This window comes from Callionymus lyra, chromosome 10 (assembly GCF_982586985.1).
Source record: "Callionymus lyra chromosome 10, fCalLyr1.hap1.1, whole genome shotgun sequence".
NCBI lineage: Eukaryota > Metazoa > Chordata > Actinopteri > Syngnathiformes > Callionymidae > Callionymus > Callionymus lyra.
Window position 1 is genome coordinate 17,592,484 of NC_141827.1, and position 21,292 is coordinate 17,613,775.

General features: G+C 39.6%; 2 protein-coding genes across 4 annotated transcripts in view; one reads left to right on the forward strand and one right to left on the reverse strand.

The window, feature by feature from the left end:
- Positions 1-21,292, forward strand: part of zbtb40 (zinc finger and BTB domain containing 40) — a 390,649-nt gene that overhangs the window by 103,831 nt on the left and 265,526 nt on the right. The gene's annotated exons all lie outside the window — the stretch shown is intronic.
- On the reverse strand, positions 3,138-19,749 carry sfmbt1 (Scm like with four mbt domains 1). 3 transcript variants are annotated; one of them, XM_087801288.1, is made up of 21 exons: positions 19,658-19,749; positions 12,369-12,455; positions 12,199-12,293; positions 11,876-12,119; positions 11,635-11,723; positions 10,139-10,391; positions 9,695-9,792; positions 9,505-9,606; positions 8,810-8,969; positions 8,655-8,737; positions 8,444-8,570; positions 8,263-8,376; positions 8,154-8,196; positions 8,021-8,088; positions 7,353-7,492; positions 6,955-7,064; positions 6,473-6,648; positions 6,221-6,399; positions 5,924-6,148; positions 4,546-4,674; positions 3,138-4,463 (listed from the first exon to the last, which is right to left on the reverse strand). In XM_087801288.1, the coding sequence occupies exons 2-21, from the start codon at positions 12,391-12,393 to the stop codon at positions 4,323-4,325; spliced, it is 2,601 nt and encodes an 866-aa protein (XP_087657414.1). In that variant the 5' UTR covers positions 12,394-12,455; positions 19,658-19,749; the 3' UTR covers positions 3,138-4,322. The 3 variants fall into 3 exon arrangements, with proteins under 3 accessions (XP_087657414.1, XP_087657415.1, XP_087657413.1); XM_087801289.1 differs by having other exon boundaries at positions 8,021-8,085; positions 12,369-12,423; positions 19,658-19,747; XM_087801287.1 differs by having other exon boundaries at positions 12,369-12,423; positions 19,658-19,746.

Genomic DNA, 21,292 nt, shown 5'->3' on the forward strand with positions numbered 1-21,292 from the left:
TTACCATCATATGCCAGTCTACATCATAGGCGGGTAACTTAATTTTCTCAGGGGCCGTTTAAAGAAATAAATGTATATGGCTGTTGTGAGGGGCCATCAAGCAAAATTAATGGAGTGAAAATCAAACTAAATAAATCAACTAAAATGTATTATTGTTTGTATTTTAAATAACGTGTAGTGTTTAACATCTTTATATAAAAGCATATCATTTATTTTGAGGGGCAATTCATACTCACAAAAGCCAAAAGTAGTAAAAAAAATAACAACCTATGGTCATACTTGGAGACTAGTAATGGATAATAGACATAAATAAAAAATTAAATTGTTTGTTTCTGCATGATTTTTGACCTCATAAATAATTCAGTAAGTAAGTAATTTGTATTTATATAGCACTTTTCCAGACCAGGGTCACAACAATATGCAATAAAGCATATACTTCTAAGGTCAAGATAACACTGAGAACAACACAGGAGTTCCAGAAAATCCGGGAAAAGCCTGCACGAATAAAACGTCTTAAGATGTTTCTTGATTCTTGACTCCATCAAGCGCAAAGAGAGAGGAAGATCGTTCCAAAGGTTAGGAGCAACAGCTTAGAAGGATTTCTCTCCTCTGGTCCTGAACCGTGTGCGTGGAACCATCAGTAGATTCTGATCCACAGACCTCAGAGCCCGAGCTGGGGTGTAAGGCTGGATCAGATCACTGATGTAAGGAGGAGCCTGACCATGAATAGATCTGAAAGTAAGAACCAGAATTTTAAAGTTGATCCTGAAAGAAACTGGAAGCCAGTGATGAGTTTTAAGGATCGGAGAAAGGTGAGTTCTTCTACTTGAGCGAGTCAACTGTTGCAATAGTCCAGGCGAGAAGACACAAACACATGGATTATAAACTCCAGATCTTGTTGTGACAACATTTTCCTAAGTTTGGAGATTTTTCTCAGTTGAAGGAAACAGTTTCTTGTCAGTTTTCTGCAGTGTTGAACAAGAGACATGTCTTTATCAAATACAACACCCAGGTTTCTCAGGCTCAGTTTGACAGACTGACCTAAGTCACCCAAGTACTGACTCAACCCTGGAACTTTATCATCAGGAGCAATAACCGATCAGAGTTTCAGTTTTCTCCGCATTTAACTGTAAAGTGTTTTCACTCAGCCATTGTTTGATTTCTAGCAAACAATTGACTAAGCTGTTCAGCATCAAGGGCTCAGTTGGATCAAAAGAGCAGTAGAGCTGGATGTCATCAGCAAAAATGTGGTAAGAAACATCAGGAAATGTTGAATGATTTTACCCAGGGGAATCAAGTACAGCAAAAACAATAAAGGACCCAGAACAAAACCTTGAGGGACTCCACACAACAGATCTTCCGATTCAGACCTCATTTGATTGGCAGATACACTAAAACTGAGCCCAGAAAGGTATGATGAGAACCACTGTAATACAGACCCAGACAGTCCCACTTCATCCCTCAGTCTTCTCAGCAGTATCTGGTGCTCAACTGTGTCAAAGGCTGAGGACAGATCCAAGAGAACCAGAACAGTGAATTGACCCAAGGAAGCCTATATCATGTCGTCACTGGACACTTTCAGTAAGGCTGTCTCCAAAGAGTGATGTTTACGGAAGCCAGACTGAAACTTCTCATGGTCGCTCTGATCCAGGAACAAAGACAGCTGCTCAGACACCACCTTCTCCAAGATCTTGGACAAGAAAGGGAGCTTAGAAATAGGCCTGAAATTACTGAGGTCAGTCTGGTCTAAGCCTGGCTTTTTGAGCAAAGGCTCCACAATGGCATGTTTAAATGCTTTGGGAAAAACCCCTGTGGATAGGGAGAGGTTCACCATATTGGTAACCCATGGCCCAATTACATCAAATACTTTGATAAAAAGCCTACAAGGAAGGACATCATTTGAGCAAGAGGAGGGTTTCATCTTGTTCACCTGCTGAAATATTACCCAGAGATACAGCACTGAAGGAAGACCAAGAGGAGGAGAGGGGCTCAGAGACAGGAGGGGTTCCACACAAAGAGGGAGAGATTTTCTCTTTAATCAATTTAATTTGTCAATTAAAAATCTCAACAATGCATTGCTGTCAGCTTCACGGAAGACAGACTTGATTTGAGGAGCAGGAGACACGAGAGAATTAATCGTGTCAAACAACACTTTTGGGGTTTTTTCTTATTTGCTGCTACCAGTTTTCTGATGTAATCAGATCTAGCAGTTTCCACCATCTCATTGTAAGAAGACATCAGATCCCTGAGGTGAAGTCTGTGCACCTCAAGTTTAGTGGACTTCCAGAGACGCTCAGTCTTTCGACAAAGTCTCTTTAGACTCTCTTTAGAGATCTTCATTTGTCCAAGGGCACCGTTTTTTTCGGAATTTTCAAGTTAGATTTAACAGGTGCCACTTGATCCAACAGTATTTCAACACAATGAGTAGTGAAACAGTGAATCAAACTGTCCACGTTTGGGCAGTCATCAAAGGAAAGAGGGTCAAAAATAGTAGAACATTTATCTACAGTATCAGCTGAGATGACACGCCTCTGAGATCTAACTTTAGGTTCAGGGATGAAGTCCAGGTTAAACAAGACAAGAGAATGATCACTCAGATGGACATCATGTACAGGTACATTAGAAATGTCCCGGCCAAGAGTAAAAGTCTAAAGTGTGGCCTTTTTGATGAGTGGGTTCAGAAACATGTTGTACAAAAGGTAAATAAGGGCGACATAATAGAAAAAAAGGGTCGCATGTGGCCCATGGTCAGGACTAGAGGAAATCATTTGGGACATATTGCATATTTATTTCAAATGAATACTACTTTTCCTATCACAAAATCTACCCAATTGGATATTCAATTCTATGATTGTTTTCTCATGATGTATGTGAAACTGAAGGACATAGGTCATACATCATGATGAATGAAAATGTGGTTAAAACTACCATTTTGAACAAGCATATGAAATATAAATACTTTATATAACCTTTTTATTCTGGGATCTAAAGCATTTTCTTTTTAAACACAATACTTTTTTTGACAAATCTGTGCTCATCTGTGATTTAGCCCTTCTCTTTTGCTTAGATGATCCATCCCATCAGGTCATGAGTAAGTGATGGTGTGCAGAGAAGTACATCAGAAAGTGAGAAAAGTAGACGAGGCATTCAATGACCTTTATTAATTTTTACCTTCCAAAGACATTCTCACAATAAAGTAATTTCAAAAAATAAAAAAAAACTAAAAAGGCCCCATTGCATTTATAAAACTCACAAAAAGAGAAAAAAGGTACTTGTTTAAACGGTTTCACTTGTAATTCCATATTTACAAAAACATTTGAACACATTTAATAACCAGTGGAATTCAGAGATACCTGACCTAAAATATACTTTTCATGATGATGATCAGTGGAGCTGACAATAGTGGGAACTGAACAATATCCTCACGTTATGTCGACATACATAAATACACAAAACATAGTTTTTTGCTGTTCTTATTTCAGAACACCCTGAAAAAACAAAAGAAGTTTCAATTATTTGACCGTAAAAAGGGAAACCGTTGACTGAACAAAAATCAAACAAACCTACTTTAAATTATTTTGTTTTTCACCAACCTATGATCAGATTATTCTACTCCAAAAGTTCTCCAACAGTAATTTTGAGGCCATTTGTGCAAAAAGCTGTGAATCTAAAGCCTTTAACGTTGTTTAAGGTTGGTTGACTCGTGTGAATACCCTGTCGCGCTAAAAGATTTTAACTATGTACACTATATACATAAAAACTGTCGTACCACTGATTTGTGTTTGCACTAGAATCTAACATGTGTACTTTATTGACGAGAAAATCCATGACAATTTGGAAACATTTGCCTATATTTAACACACTCCAAATTGTTTCAAGACAAACTTTGATGCTGTTCATGCGTGTGCTCCAGATCAGCACATTTGAAAAAACAAAACAACTCACTACACTACAGATGAAGGTACTTATATGAAAACGACCCTTTTAATATTCATGTTGTGTACTTTGTTTTTTGTGCAGCTACACAGCATTCATGCGTTCATAAGTCAACTTATGAGAATTGAGCTCTGAAACCGACACATTTTCAAAGAGGCACTAAAATTGATGGGTTCCTCTGAACTTCAGGCAATTTAAAATATTGAATTAATATTACAACCTAAGGTTTAAGGCTTCATGAAGTGATTAACATCTCCTTGCCTATCCTATGTGTTTCAAGTGTGGGAATAATCCAGCAGCCGGGTCTTCAAACAAAAGTCTCCGCACGATGTCCAGTGTTTTAAAAAACGAGTCACAGTAAGAAACCATGTCCGACTCTCTACCGGCTACGTTGCAAACTGTTGATAAAATACCAGCTTGACTCTCTCGATGTGGTGGCACAGCTTGATGGCTGGTCCCAGTTTCAGATCCATGCACTCCTGTACCGTCGGGAGGTTCAGGAGGAGCAGCGCCTGCCCGTCGATCTCCTTCAACAAGGAAGCATATGTCATAAAAAAACATCTTATCATGAGTCGAGTATGACCATGAGATCAAAGTTCGGGCTCTTACTTGATCCATGAAAATGCGAGCGAGAGGGGCGCAGTCGGTGGTCCTGATGAAACGAACCACATCCGTAACGCTCCACTCCAGGGGGCTTGTGTCCAAACACAACTTCTGAGGGGGCTCGTTCTTTGAGGTCTAGATCAGACACAAAAAAAATGAACAAATGAATTACTTCAGGAAGATGGTTCCAATAATGAGAGTGACCTTTGTAACCAGTCACACCGATTAGACTCTGTGAGAAGACTGTATTTATGCCTCCTATTTAAAGAACTAAACTCAGACGCCCTTGGATCCATAATGACATGTTTCTTCCCTTGAATTACTTATCAATCACTAGACATTTAATTCACATCAACTCTCCCAGATTGAAAGGTCTCATGAAGGCATAAAGAGAACCATAAACATTTCTTCCTCTCAAAATCATAATCTAGACAGCACCATCTCACCAGGTATAAACTAAGAGAGAAACATCGCAAACGTCAGAATAGATATAAGATAATAGAATAGCTACAAATGTTTTTATGATGAACAAATGTAAATTTCACTTCAGTTAAAGGAGATCAAAAACAAACTGCAGTGATCTCTACAGCAGTGATTTCCAACCTGTGGGCCGCGGCCACCTGGTGGGCCGCGAAGGTATTGCAAGTGGGCCGCAATCCTCGAGACCAAAAAAAAAACCGTTATTAATTTAAATAATTTCCACAGGCAGTGTAAACATGTCTGCAACCAACCTCTGCAAAATCACACCGTCAGTCCATATTGGTTCTTACTGGCTATTTGGTTAAGATGAATTAGATGGAAAAAAAAACACAGCAAACACAAAAATGCAGAATACATTGAATAACAAAATATAAATCCCAAGATAGCAAAACAGAAATGATAAATATAACCAGTTTCTCCACAATGAGTCAAATCAGAGTTCTGCATTTAAAAGAAGAGTACTTGAATACTTACGAGCTGTAGCTTACCTATGATACTATTAGGTACATTTTAAAAGTGTAATGTAGCTGTATATTTTAATTAGTTGTTAAAGAGGAACTTCCAGAAAAGCTAACAAAGGACAATAAAATGGTCATATTTTTTATAATGATAAATGAAGGATGTGAAGAACATGGGGCCAAAAAACTTCTTCATTGTTTAAAATTACTTTTTTTTTCATTGTTTAAATCAAAATCCCATTATATTGAATGTACGTAATCTTATATGCGCCTTTTTTTAAACCTAAAATATAGATACAAATGGTTGCCAACTGTAAGTAATAGTGAACAGGGAATTTTTATTTTAAAAATAAAGTTAATCAAGTAACAGATTTCTCACATTCTGTTGTTTACAGTAATTGATCAAGGTGCAAACAGACTTTCTCACAGAGAAAAGTTTTTCTTACCTTTGGCGAGGGGGGTCGATTTTCATCGTCAGAGAAGGAGGGAGAGTGAGGTTTTCTACGCCGGCGTGCAGGTCGAGGTGTTGACGGTGGAGAGGGGGACGGCGTGGTGGGCTGAGACTTCTCAACCGACTGTTCAGAATCATCCTGAAGGTCGTCCTGCAGCTCAGAGCCCGAGTCTTCACTGAGGGAGTCGTCCTCGTCCAGATCTTCCTCCTCCCCGCTGCCCTGGAGAGCCAAGAGGAATCCATATCGTCAACATCTACACAGCTTTTACCAAAGTTTAAAAAATGCCATTACCTGTGGAGACCCAGCAGGTGTGTTGTCGACCGAAGCAGAGGAGCGCCTCTTCTTGTGCACAAAAAGCTGTTTCCTCCTCTTTCTCTTCCTCCCTCTCCTCTTCACGCCTCCCTCCAGGTTCGAATGACCTCCGGGCGGACGGCCGACACGTTTGCTCTTCTTTTTGCCGTAATAATAAGCTGCAGGGAAAAATCCATGTTTTAAACTTTTAAATTCTGAAACTAATAGACTGAATTAAGAGAACCCACTCACTGTATTTGGTCTTGGTGAGGACGGAGCAGTTCTCTGTGCATTGCTCCAGCACCATGCCGGGTCCAAACAGGTTCGGGCAGCACTCTAACTTGATGCAGGTTTTCCTGCAGAAGTCAGCCACGCGGTCAGCAGTGCGGACGATCTCCACAGTTGCACGGTAACTCTTTCCCTTGTACCTGTGCAAGAAGGATGAATTGGTCACATCCCCCAAAAAATCTTGTAGATTTAACTCGGTAGTTGAACATTATTTTTTACAATGACAAATAAATATAAAGGTCACATGTTAATGTAGTAATCAGAGTTAAGAATGTGTTGTTTCTGCCTCTTACGGTAGGAATCAGGGATTCATGTGATAATAGCAACTTTATGAACATTCACCAACTTTCTAGTCAAGCATGTCCCTCCTCCACAGATGAGACATCTCACTCCCCTCCCAGCTACCAGAGGAAGAGTACAGAGGGATTACGGGGTTCTCAACTCACTTGGCTTTAAGAGTCTCTCCGTTGCCCTGCCAGCGACTCTCCTGGTCCAGCTGCAGCTCTCGCAGCACTCGGCTGGGCTTGTAGGCAGAGTTGATGAGCAGCGTCAAGACCTGGTTACAGAACACCAGAAGCAGTCAGCAGCAGTCTAAAGAACGGTTTGATCAAACTGAGATGTTGTCACGTGATTTAAACATGCAATAGACAGAGTAATGGTGAAGTGGTCACACGACGCCATGAGAGTCAGGTTTAATTGAAGAGATTAAGAGAAGAACTTCTTTTTGAGAATGAAGATTGTTGTGATGACCTGATAAGCATCAGTCTTGGGAGAGGATTTGACCTTTATGGAATTGTCCTCAAGTTTCAATCATTGGTGCATGAAGAAATCGCAGGCAGCTCACCTCTTTAAGAACAAGGGCGCAGTTTCCCGGTCCGATGAACTGAGGTAGCTCAGCGATGCGTCCTTTGTTAAGATACGGCCCGGAGAAACATCTGTGGTTGAAGAAGATTTTGGGGCAACAGTATTTCCCGTTACCTTGACCTGTGTACAAACACCAAAATAAAAACATATCATAGCAGCGACATGTGGTCATTTAAACAAAATTATAAACACTCATAAGAAGTTTCGAATGAATGTTGATGTTGACAGAATGTTGTTCTTTGGAGGCATTGGAGAAAATCAGCTTTTGTATTAAAGGTGAACCTGACAGATTTAGGAAAATAAGGAAAATGTTTTATGACTTTTTGGGACGTGTTAACATAGAGATTTTGAGTTGAACAATTTTATCTATATAAAGGCGTGCTTTACTTGGTTTGTTTATTTCATTTCATTCTTTATTTTGGTTTCTTATTTAGACCTTGCGTGCAGGTTTTGTATATTATTTGATTGTATCCCATTTAATCATTAATTGATGTGACTGTATTTTCTACTGGAAAAAATGTTTCTCCAATTCAAAAATGTATTTGAAACTGCTTTACTATAATAGAGTTGCACAAGCATGGCTTTTTGTGAATTCAAAAAGAAAATTATAGTTTGTGACCATTTTAATGACGTTACAAAATCACATACCGGTGTCTGACTGGTTTGTGCTCTGCTGCTTGATGGCATCAGGTGAGCTGGACTTGGTTGGAGCTCTGCTGTTGACAAACAAGACATTTTATCATTCTTTTTTCGTCTTATCAATTGGCAACTGAATACTCACTGTTTCTCCGGCTGCACAACGGCGACCTTCCGCTCCTTCTCAACTAACATCAGACAATGAAAGGTCAGTAACCATCACAATCCTAAAGAGTTTACACACGATGCCTCACCTGGCGGCTTGATGGGGTGCACCAGAGGATACCCGTTGGTCTCGCACCAGCTGACTGGGAAGATGTCGAGGGAGTCGACATGAACGATGACCTCTGGCATGGGTTGCTTCAGGCCTGGACATGAACACATGACCATATAAAATTACGAGAAACCGAACTTTGCATGGTCATCCTAACAAACCTTCCAGATTGAGCCAGACGTATTGCCCTTTGACCCTCGTGACTGTAGACACGTGGATATTCTCGGGCGACAGAGGGTTCACGGCCTCAAGCTTCATGGACTCCTTGAAACTGTGATCACTCTGCTCCTGTATAAAATAAGTAAAGTTCTGTTTCCATAAAGTTTAATCTTCCACCAGAACCAACCAAGTGACACCAGCCAAACAACTTACAGTTGGGAAGCAGTGCTGAGGAGCAGCTTCAGCTTCACTCTGCTTCAGATAGTCAGCCCAGTCGAAGTCAGGACCCTGGAACCCTGAACGCCGGTGACACAGGGTTTAAAAACTGAAAGGTGTGTCTGAAAAATAACGGGAAAGATGCCACTCACCTGGAGGGGGACTGAGAGCGATTCCGTTTTTAGGACCCCACTGAGCAGGAAAGATCCCTGGGCTGTCTCTGTGACACAGGAAGGATCGTCCAGTTCCTTCAGGCTCTTCAAGCCCGCAGAGGTCATCCATGGTGACCAGGAAATACTGATCACTGAACACCTGAGGGAGACAGTCGGCTTTAAATGATTTCCCAGAAAAAATATTGTGTTTGTTTGTGCGTGTTTGCTAGCAGCAAAGTAATAGTTTCTTAAAGCAGATAGGACTCTGTGGTGCTTTGAAAAATGGTTGTTTAAAGCAACAAACAACCAAGGGTTGAGCATGTAGCTCGATACTTGCATCACTTGTGTGTGTATTGTAACAATTATTTTGGTTGATATGGAGTAAAATAAACAAAGAAGAAAAATAGTCCCCACTGTTTTATTAGGCTATTGTGATTGCATGTCAATCTTTAAATTATTTTTGAAAGATAACAAATATATATTGAGATTTGAAACTAGTTTACATTTACATGTTTACATTTTTAAGACTTTTAAGAGATCGTCTCACCAATTAAGGCCTTCTTTCTACATTTTTAGTTTCATGAATAGAGTGACTTTTTAAGGATCTGCAGTAACCTTGTGACTACATATAGATGTCACTTCTGAAGTTCTGGTTCACTGTTCTGTTACAACAAGTCATAAACCAGCAGCGTTACCTTGGTGACGGTGGCTGGTCTGATGGAAATGGGAGCGTTAGGGTCGAGGGCCTCCAGCTTCATGCCTTCCTTAAAACGGTGAGTCACGATCGGAGCTCGTTCCTGAAACACACAGAGAGTCACAAGGTAAATTATAGTTTTTTTAAAAAGAACACGTCACACGTTTAGTTATCAAGGACAGTATTAGCACCTTTGTTAGCGCTGCAGTGAGATCTTCCTCCTCAGGCAGGTCGGTGATCCGTTGCTTCACCTCCTCCCACTCCTCTTCTGTCCGCAGGCCCAGCAGCTCTGAAGCCCACAGACACAAGTCAGAGGCCAAACAAGAACATTTCAGAGCGAAACAATTAAGCAGGGAGTTTTTAAGAGGAACAGCACACCAGCGTTGACAAAAACAAGTTTTCTAAAGCTTAACTTTATGAGACTGGGAGAGGCTTGAATACTTTACATTCCAAAAAAACTGCAGGAAAGCTGAAATCAATCAAGTTGCATTGTGTTTATTTTACTGGTTTTCTTGTAGAGCCTCAACTCTAGCCAACAAAATATATGTTTTAAATAATGCTTAATCATCCAAACTTGATCAAAGTGAGACAAACATTAAAACACTTTGCTAAAAAAAACAAAAAAAAACACTGACCTGGGGGAGGCTTCAGGGCGCACCCATGGTCTTTGGCCCAGCCAGGTGGGTGGATATGTGGATGGAGGTAGAAGAGCCAGCGGGTGGCAGGTGTATCCGGGAGTCCCTCTGTCCCGAGCGATCGCAGCTTCAGTCGGCCTCCGACGTTCTCTTCCACCTCAGCAGCCCAGGCCACACCAGGGTCCCCCCGGTCCTGTAGCTCTACGTAACAGCCGGCGCACAGGAGCTCAGCCGGGTCTCTGCCAGGCCGTGGCTGAAACAGAGATCAAGGGTTTCTTAAAAAGCTTTAAATCAAGTCCAGTACTGATTTTAAAACAATGTGCAAAATATTAAATTAGAAGAAATGAATGGTGGTCAGGATAACGTTCAGAGGCCTTTTTTCCAATGCCGAAGATCATCAGGAGCAGAAATGTATAATACATAAATGTGAAAAATATTTCAGTATGTGATTTGTTAAAAAAATGTAATTAAATGATGATAAAGGAAAATGGAACACATTTTCACTTGCCCAGGTGCAGTTCTATGCGGGTCTATGGTGGCCAGGTACAGCAGGACCCCCTTTCCACGGGTTTACCATATGTGAGAGGTGCCAAAGGGGAATAGTGTCATGCCTATGGCAATCTGATTCTCAGCTTTAGAAGCTAGCACTAGGGACATGGAACTTAACATCTCTGGCAGGTAAGGACCTCTCTAGGGCTAATGTTGCAGAAGCTCCTTAGTTGCAGGCCCTCTAGAAATTCCAGGTGGATGAGATTTGAGTTTTTCATTATTTTTATTGTGACTTTAAAACCTCGACATTGCATGGACATCACAGGCAGTAACTCTAAATTGAATGGGGTTGTGGTTCCCCGTTCAGAGGGTGTTTTCTAACTATAGGGGCATCACAATGTTAAGCAGGGCAGGGTCTATTTGGGAGTCCTGAAAAAGTGGGTCCACAGAATAGGGAACCTTCGATTCAGGATAAGCAATATATTTTTCGCCCTGGAGAGGGCGTATTTCGCGGAGTCCCGTCGGGGTTGACCGGATTTATACATGTGAGCCAGAGGGGGTCCAGTAGTAGTGGAGTGGTTTGCAACCAAGTGTACAGTGTTGGGTATAAAAATCACTGACTGGAGGATTGGGTTAGAGTCAACAGTAATGCGGATACTACACAGGAACATCGAACTACTTGAGGTCTTCAAGGAGTAGCTAGATGACGTAGCCTCTTGGCCTCTGTGGTGAAGCTGCTGCCCCTTTGACCCGTCCCCAGATAAACAAGAAAGAGCAGATAAGATATAATAATATAATTATAAATATTCAATTTCATGGAATTTTATTTACATTTTAACTCTTCATATAATGGTTGCTCAGTCTTCTGCACAATGACAAGTTTATAATATTTTTCAGATTTAATACATTTTAGTGAGAGTTGGCAGGAAACCGCCTGTTCTTTATCCGCAAACACATTCGGGGCACAATATGTGTGCGAGTAATTCCTTTAAATCTTTTCATCTTACCAGCTCCAGCAGGTTGGCTGGGGCGCCGCAGTCCTCCGCCAGAGCTTTTTCCAGCATAGGCTCCCATTCGGGGTTCTTCTCACGAACACCTGCAACATGTTACACACATATTGAAACCGATACAAATCTCGCCTCGTCAGACAAGACTGTCAGAGACTGGAGAATTCATCATACGATCATGACATGTCTCCATAATGATTGAAATTCAATAAATCAAATTTAAAACCGTGTTGTTGCTCACCCTCTGGTGGTCTCATTGTCTTGCCATGTTCTCGACTCCAGCCCAGAGGATGGAGGTCAGCGGTCATGATGTCGCACCAGAAGTCGGCGCGCCGGTCATCAAGGTAACCATCGTAGCGCAGCAGCAGCAGCTGACCGCACGTGGTGATGATGCTCGCCACCCAGTAAGGGCCGTCGGCCTCAGATCGAACGCACACTTCCAGCTTCATCCCGGGAGAGAGTCCGGTCTGGAGACCCTGATCCACCTGAAAGTGACGCAAGAGGATTAATCTCTATATCCAACATTGCGATTTATTGAAGACAGAGAGATGCTATACAACCCACATGTTTGAAGGCGTGATGTGGCACCGAAGTAGCCCCGCTCTCCTCCAGGTACTCATCCCAGCTGAAGTCAGAGATGTCCTGAGCTAAATCCCCGTCTGGAACAAACACAGAGTTCTGATCTGAACCGGCTCCTCGAGGTCTGGAGCAGCTGTTGGCTCTCACTCCCTTACCAGACTCCAGCGGCTCCTGCTTCATGGTGGCGCCCCTCCAGACGGAGACTGGGAGCTGAGAAGAAGAACAGAGGGATGATCGTCTGCCTGTGAGAGAATGAAGGTCACATGATACCCAACAGTCAATGCCATCTCTCTCTAGTTTCTAATTTCCAAGTGCCTGTGACAGGAAACACATGTGAGAGTTTCAGGAATGAAAGATAGTAAAAGTTTATCATTGATCAATATGGAGCTAAAAAATATACCAAGCCGTTTAATGTACGTTTGTATGTCAATTATTATTATATCCTACAACAATAATGTACTAGTTCCTCATTTTGGATTCCCTCAAATCTGCATCTCCCCTGACAGGCACAAAGCATAGAGGGTCTTAGACAAATACATGCAGAATAAATTCAAATTTCTTTTCAAAAAGAAACAAATGCAGATGCACCAAAAGCCATGCTCATACATTTACACACATATATTAGGAACACACACAAAGAAAAAAAGGTACACACAGAAGTGAGCAAATACTGTATAAACATCCCACAAAGACAAACATGCTTTAGAAACTCTAGCAACCTGTGGAAAAGTATTACACAAAAATGTAATTAAGGATTACTTGTTATTTGTCCATTTCCTTTTCCCCCTTATTATAATTCTTGAGCGCTTAGAGTTATGACCTTCTTGTATCCTTTGAAAACGCAGGATGGAGGGTGGAATGGAGGGGATTGTGTCTTTGTATTTTATTTATTATTTTCAATATTAATAAAAGATATATACATGACAAAATATTTAAGACGCAAATAAAGGAACAATAAATACACCAAGAAGCGCATTAGACATGAGACACACACACACCAACACAGAGACCACAAAGGCACAAAAACATAAACTACACACACATAAATAATAAAACATGGACATGAACAAACACACAAGCACTATCTAAAAAACAGGAACAGACATTCAAAGCCACAATTAACACACACAAATGCATAGTCATTGAAAAAGAACACAAACGCACAAACACATACTGGTTACAATTTGGCAATACGATATAAATCATCGAAACTGTGATACTGTTATATTTGTAGTATTGTACGAGTACTTGATTCTGGAATTTACAGACCACATGACTCTTGACATCGACTTTAAAATCGACGGACTTGACGTATCCCCTCGTCTTCCGTCACCTTTAAGCAAGGAGGACGTACTGACTGCTGCCATCTAGTGGCAGGTTTTAATTGCGAAATTAACAAAGGCTGTTAATATGAGCAATTATTGTAACATTTAAAAGTTATAAAATTATTTGATGTTACCATGTCTGGTATACCCCCCAATCCCCCTTTTTAGTATATTGAAAGAAATACTGAACAACAAAAATGGAACGCCTAAAAAAGTTCTCGAATGCATCTCAAAAAGTAAAAAAAATAAAATAAAGATTTACACACAAGATGAAAAACATTTACAACGTAATAACATAACAACATGACATAATAATTATTATAATGACCCTTGTCTAGAAAAGCGCTATATAAATATAGATTTCTTACTTTCTTAATTACAATGAAAACTGGGTGAGAATGAGATGGTTTCTACTGCACCCCTTAAAGGTTTAATAAAAATTGTTTAAAAAAATGGACTATGGCGACGCTCGTTAAATCTGTAGTTAGAGAAAACTTTCTGACAAATGTATGGGTGAGGGTGCGTTATAAGTGGTGAAGCTTAACATGATGGACCACCACTAGTGTCTCCCCGACAGATGTTGTCTTCCTTGACACCCGTCACTGTGACACATCAGAGATAAGTTCATTTAAGAAGACCGAGGCGGCGTGAATGAGGAGAGAGAGCGCCGGGCATGACACCGGGACGCTCCTCTGTCACACCGCCTCCATTCTCTGGGCCTGTCAGCATGTCTTTGTCACTTCTGACGTCTCTATTAAGTCCTGAGACGGCATCAGAGGCGACCCCCCCCCACCCATGACCACCGGGTTGCCGATGCGACCCTGGTGCTCCGGCAGCATTGGCACCCCCTTTCACAGGCGACCCGGCCCCAGACTCCCTCTGTGTCACGGCCCCCCCCCCCCTCCAAAACACACACACACGGTGACACACTGCAGAGAGCCTCATTGTCCCGGGGTCGCAGAGGGGGGAGAGAGGCCAACTGACTTCATATATCCAGAGCGGATTCACAAAACTCGTGTCTGATATCATCACTCCGCGCCACATCGCTTCTCACTGCTCGCACAACTTCATCAGCGACACCCCTCGCTCGAAACAACTGGTTTGTGCACACAGGAAGAAAAACCACTTCCCCCGTTTCTTCTGAGAAACTAAAGCTGAACTGAAATAACATCAGTGATAAGCCTCGCTTGAGCATGTTGAACAATAAACACAAGAGCTTTTGAAAGTGGCTTGAGTCATTTAACCATGTAAATAATATACTGTAGATGTTCACACATTTATTTATCTTCCAGTTATTGTCAAGTTCTATTGGGGCGGAAACCTTGACAGAACCAGACCTAAAAACACCTTTAAAAAAAACAGAAATGAAGTTCACAATATAGCTTAATGGAATAAACAATTGAATCATGATCTTTATTTGAATGGCATCTAGGGGACAACTAAATCTGAGATGTATGTATTTCTACACAGGCATACTTTTACCTTCATTCTTACTTACATTTCTTTAATGTCTTTTTGTATGTTTCACTTACAAGTGCTAATTATAAACGGGGCGGGGGGGGGTATCTTGAGGAAGATATAAAACCCAAGTTAACTTGAAAATATATTTTTCTAAACAAATCAGATCCTAAATCAACTTTGATAGCGGTGTCTAAAAGGTTAATCATATCTAGAAAATACAAATACCAACTGAAGGTACAATAGTAGGCTGGGCAGCAGATTCACCTTCACGCAAGTTACACATTACTCTGAGAAGAATGACTACTTAATAACTGGAGTTAAAAAACAAATCGAATGACATAGGCATGACTGTAGACGGTAAAAACGCTAAACACATGCAGTGTTGAGTTCACCAAGAGGGAGTGAGACAAAGAGATTTCGGAAAAACAAGTTTGTGAGTTGAAGTGTCATATTTGTGTTTGCGTAAGTCGCACTCAAAACATGCATAAAGCAATATTATTTTGAAGTTCACACTTCACACCAACTGGATTGAAGTCTGGAAAGACTAAAAGATACAACATAGACAAAGATAAAATAATAAAAATAATTCCGGATAGCAATTGCCCCCGTCTTAAAAAAAATTTAAAATCATCCAAGTTAAAGTCAGACACGCCCTGAGCCGATAAAATCATTTTAATTAATATATTTGCTAATAATTATTTGCAATAATAATTCAATGCCTCCTTTACAAAAAAGTGCTGTCTCTCAGAGCAAGACCCATCAGTTTGCTGTTCATACGTTTTCTGGCAGATCATTTTGGAGAATAAGATAATCGACGATAGAACTGCACAAATAAAGCCTCTGGAGTAAAAAAGTCAACATTTAAATAGAGGTTTCAGAAGTAATAAGAGGCACACAGTCAACAAAGAACTGTCTCTGTATCTTTGTCAATAAGGAGCTTGTTTCAGTTACTCAGAAACAATTTCAACATTTACTTGGAAATTTAGTTTGGATCGGCTTGTACTCTGTGAAATTCTTGCTGCAGAATTTACTCGACAACTTAAAACTCCCCCATAACAGCTCTGGTGAAAGGCGCCACATCAGGTTTATTTAATGAAAAATCACTAAATAAACAGCTTGTGCATTTTCTGCCAAAATGGAAACACAGCATTCTCTGGCCTACAAGGTAACAATAAATTAATAAGATTCGATTTTGTAGGTTATTTAAAAAAAAAAATCATATAATCCTTCTTATAATTTTGACTACTACCCATCTAAGATTTTCTTACTGTAGTGTTGTTTAATAGCATGTGCTAAGACACAACTTGAAACAATATTTAAAAAAAAAAAAAAAAATTCAAACAACATTCCATACTAATATGATATGGTTTTACTTTTGTTCAATTTAATAAATATTTGAATTGTATCATTTCCTAATTCTATAAAAATGTTATAAAACGTGTGAATGTAGAACACACTGTTCTCTAGCATTAATCATGACTCACCGATGATTTTTCAAATGGTTTCATAAAGAAGTCTCTTATCTATCTCATCGAAGGTTTTTTGCCTTCTGGCATTCTACTCTCATATTCTCAACAAAATGTGTAGATGGAAAGCAAATTTTTATCCCCTGAATTTGAGTGGGTGTTCACAGATAGTTTATGTATTAACAATAATTAATTAAAAATCAGCCTCTAAGAATTAAAACAGATATTTATAATTCCTGTTAGAGGCAAGCCTGTATAGTTCCTATACATTATTTAGGTCAGCAGAATTCTAGAACCATGTGTGATTAGATTTAGGACATTTTGAAGAGGTGTGAAAATACAAATATCGCAATATTTCTTCTGAAGATATTGTATCATAATCAGCACTGTACTTTTGTAAATCTTTTTTGTAAATTTAAATCTCATTATACTAATGCAACCGTTTAAATTACAATTAACAATAAAATATTAATATTTTCATTTGTTTATTTCTGTTCTGGTAGCAAACATTTCATCCTCCAAAGCTAAAGGTAGAGTGAAAATCTGCGATATCTGAGGACGAGAGGATACAGTTGACTCCAGCAGGTTTTGAAGCTGATGTTTGGACTTCTTTCCGTTTCAAAAACAGTGAAAGCAGTCATTGTCAAGAGTCCTTGCTGTCAAGAGCCATGTGGTCTATTAATTTATTCAACGACTCGCACATTACTACTAATATATTGTTGTTTCTTTCTATCCGCATTGTGATATGTATGATATTGTCAAATTCTTGCAAATAGACACCCCTAATATTTTAACCATATTTTAATTCGGTTTCTTGGCATTTCACTGTTAAGTTGTATAAATACCAAAAGTTATTTACAATATACATGTAAATATTCACAGCATTTGTTCATTTTTATGTTGCAATTAAACTTCCGGCTGCAATATGGTAGCAATAATTTCCTGAAGATACAATAAAAATCTGATGTCTGAGTACAAGAGGATACAGTTGACTCCATCAGCTATTAAAGCTGATGTTTGGACACATTTCTGTTTCAGAAGAAATAAAAACAATTATGACTCCATCTGTAAATAATGCAACAACAGAGTCAAGTACTCTTGCAATACTTCAAATATATTGTTGTTCCTACAGTATCACAATTGTATCATTGCATTGTATCGGATACGTCATCAGATTGTTGCCAATAAACACCCCTTATATTTTACCTAACAAACTACATTTAATGAAGTTTCTTGACATGTTTATTATAAGTTGTAAAATCTGGTAGAAAATGCCAATAGATAAAAAGGTTGGTGTGTTTCACATCAAATTTTGTATTTTTTTTTAAACAAAATAAAATCTAAAAGTTGGGAATGAATAAATGATAAATGTAGGATAAATGTATATTCACCTTTTTTTTTTAACAAAAGTTGTATAAGTAAACATTTACAAGATTATGAAAGTGAAATTAAGGCTAGAGAAATTGTGAAATGTGGTTCTGACAGCGAGTTCGAGGTCCAGAAGACAAACTGGTAGCAAAAATGTCCTCTTCCACAGCTAAATGTACAATGAAAAGCTGCGATGTCTGAGTACAAGAGGATACAGTCGACTCCATCAGCTATTAAAGCTGATGTTTGGACATATTTCTGTTTCAGAAGAAATAAAAACATTTATGACTCCATCTGTAAATAATGCAACAACAGAGTCAAGTTCTCTTGCAATACTACAAATATATTGTTGTTCCTACAGTATCAAAATCGTATCGTTGCATTGTATCGTATACGTCATCAGATTGTTGCCAATAAACACCCCTTATATTTTACCGAACAAACTACATTTTAATCAAGTTTCTTGACATGTTTATTATAAGTTGTACAATCGGGTAGTTAATGCCAATAGATAAAAAGGTTGGTGTGTTTCACATCAAATTTTGTATTTTTTAACAAAATAAGATCTAAAAGTTGCCATTTGGAATGAATAAATGATAAATGTAGGAGGAATATATAATTTTTTTTATTTTTTTATTTTAACAAAAGTTGTTTAAGTAAACATTTACAAGAGGATGAAAGTGGAATTAAGGCTAGAGAAATTGTGAAATGTGGTTCTGACAGCGAGTTCGAGGTCCAGAAGACAAACTGGTAGTAAAAATGTCCTCTTCCAGAACTAAATGTACAATGAAAAGCTGCGATGTCTGAGTACAAGAGGATACAGTCGACTCCATCAGCTATTAAAGCTGATGTTTGGACATATTTCTGTTTCAGAAGAAATAAAAACATTTATGACTCAATCTGTAAATAATGCAACAACAGAGTCAAGTACTCTTCCAATACTACAAATATATTGTTGTTCCTACAGTATCAAAATCGTATCGTTGCGTCATCAGATTGTTGCCAATAAACACCCCTTATGTTTTTCCCTAACAAACTACATTTTAATGAAGTTTCTTGACATGTTTATTATAAGTTGTACAATCTGGTAGTAAATGCCAATAGATACAAAAGTTGGTGTCAAATTTTGTATTTTTCAACAAAATAAGATCTAAAAGTTGCCATTAGGAATGAATAAATGACAAATGTAGGAGAAATGTAAATTCATCTTCTTTTTTTTTAAACAAAAGTTGTATAAGTAAACATTTACAAGAGGATGAAAGTGAAATTAAAGCTAGAGAAATTGTGAAATTTCTGAGAGCGAGTTCGAGGTCCAGAAGACAAACTGGCCCCAATAAAAAAGTCTGTTATAGAACCTTCTGGTGGTTCTACACGGTTTCCCAACAGAGGCGATGAGTTAAGCAACCCTCGGTCCACAAGTCCGACAGTTATTCAAGGGCAAACGGTGTCGGCTCGCTATGGTTCGTGAGGACCGGTACCGAGCCCGGGGGAGACGGGCCGTGGTCGCGATGCAGCAGCACCACCACCACCACAACTTTGGCAAGCAAGCCCGAGACTGCCGCGGCACGTTTTCGGAACCGACAACTGCCAAACGCGCACGGAGTGCGTGCTCAACGGTCGACACGGTGTGGACTCGTGGAAACCCGAGTCCGAGTCAAGTTCCTGAACGTCACACGGCTGGAGCAGCAGGGCGCTCGCACTCGACCATCTTTTTGAGAGCCGGGAAAAAAGACGAGCACGAACCCGCGACGCCAAACACCGACGTGAAAACACGATAAACAACCTCCGGCAGGTGAATATTAGGTGAACAAACGTCTTTCTTACCGTCAAGTAGTTTTTTTTAAGTCGCTTTTTTTTGGATGCCGATCCTCTCCGCCTGCTCGCTCCTAAGCTACGCTAAGCTAGCATGACTTAGCAACGCTGTTCCGGTTCTACTTTCCAGACTAAAACGCGACGCGTGACGCTCAACATTACGGATCGTCTTTTGTTTTTGGACGCAGCATCTGCCTTACTTCCGGTCTTTCTCCCACTTATTCCTGCGCGCTTGACGCATCTCTCGTACACGACCTCATTCCAATATGGCATAAACGTGTCGTGCGCATGCGCCGCCGCCTGTGTGTGCTTCTCAGCCCGGCGACATTCTGACACTCACAATAAAACATCTCCGCACAAAAGAACGTTCACACTCGAGAGAACCTAACACGGGCAAATTAAATGTTATTTATTTTCTTATCAATCCCTTCCGCTAAACCCCGAATAAACCAACATATTGAACCCGCAGTCTTTCCAAGTAAAAATCACCAGTTTGATCATTTACATCATAAAATTATATATTTAATATAGACTTGCCATATTGAGTTGTTGTTTTATTATTACGGTAGTTATACTCGCTTATAATGTATCGTAAAAATGAATAAGAAAGAGTGAATAAGCGGCGATTCTGGGGAATAAATCTAAATTTAAAAGAGTGCTGGTTGCGCAGCAGCAGAAGAGGAGGAGGAGAGCTGCAGGAAAAAAAAAAGACTCGACAGACAAAAAAACCCCGTCAAAATCGAGACTTCTTCAACGAAACACAACATTATACATATTTTTTATTGATTTTTAGAGGCTTTCTTTTCGCGGAAAGTCCGCACCCCCGCCTCCGTGGTTCTGTCGGTTTTAGAATAACCACAGAGGAACGCGCGATAACAAAAGAAAACATTCGAAAATTACCAAAAAAATGGATCTGTGGTCAATGATTTACGCAGCGGGCCTTGTTATTTATTAATGTCATTTTAGTGCGTCTAAGGTCGCACTAAATCTGACTCTTGAGTTCTAATTTAGCTAAAGACAATCCGCGTTATTTTCCTGAAGCATTTCAATGACAACTGTTTTTTCTTGACGATTTATCGAGTTGTAGAAATCTTTCGTTTAGTTGTCGGGCCGCAGATGAGAGGCATTTGGGGCGGGGGGCTCAAGGGGGACTCACAAACCAGCTGCACTGCAGGAATGTCTCCCCCACTGTAGTGTTGTAGTTCAACACCTGACCACGGGGCGGCAGTAGATGCCGACCAACTCGGAGGCGCGGGGGGTGGGATTTTGGGGTTAAGATTTACCCCCCTCTCGTGATAAAAGTAATAAATGATGAAGATTAAGATTGTACGACAAATCTTTATATTCATATCAATGTAATTATTTAAGAAAAAGACGTATTAAATGAGATGAAACTAATCAAAGCTCCCGACATAAAACATAAAAAAAACCCGTTAAAAATGCACCGAAATCTGATGCACACACAAACACAAACACGCACATGGACATACCAAAACCTACGGCTTTTTTAAAAAGAGAAAAAAAATGTATATATATATATATATATATATATGTATTAATTATACAATAATACTATACGGAAAAATAACCGAAAAATAAAACCTCCAATAAGTTATTAATTATTTGGCTTTAAAAAGGGGAAACCCC

Excerpts from the sequence above, each read along its gene's own strand:
- sfmbt1 (XM_087801288.1), bottom strand. The coding sequence starts at position 12,393 with ATGAAGCAGGAGCCGCTGGAGTCTG. Across the intron at positions 12,120-12,198 it reads CACATCACGCCTTCAAACAT|GTGGATCAGGGTCTCCAGAC; the intron begins GTGGGTTGTATA and ends CGTCACTTTCAG. Across the intron at positions 4,464-4,545 it reads CTCGCATTTTCATGGATCAA|GAGATCGACGGGCAGGCGCT; the intron begins GTAAGAGCCCGA and ends TCCTTGTTGAAG.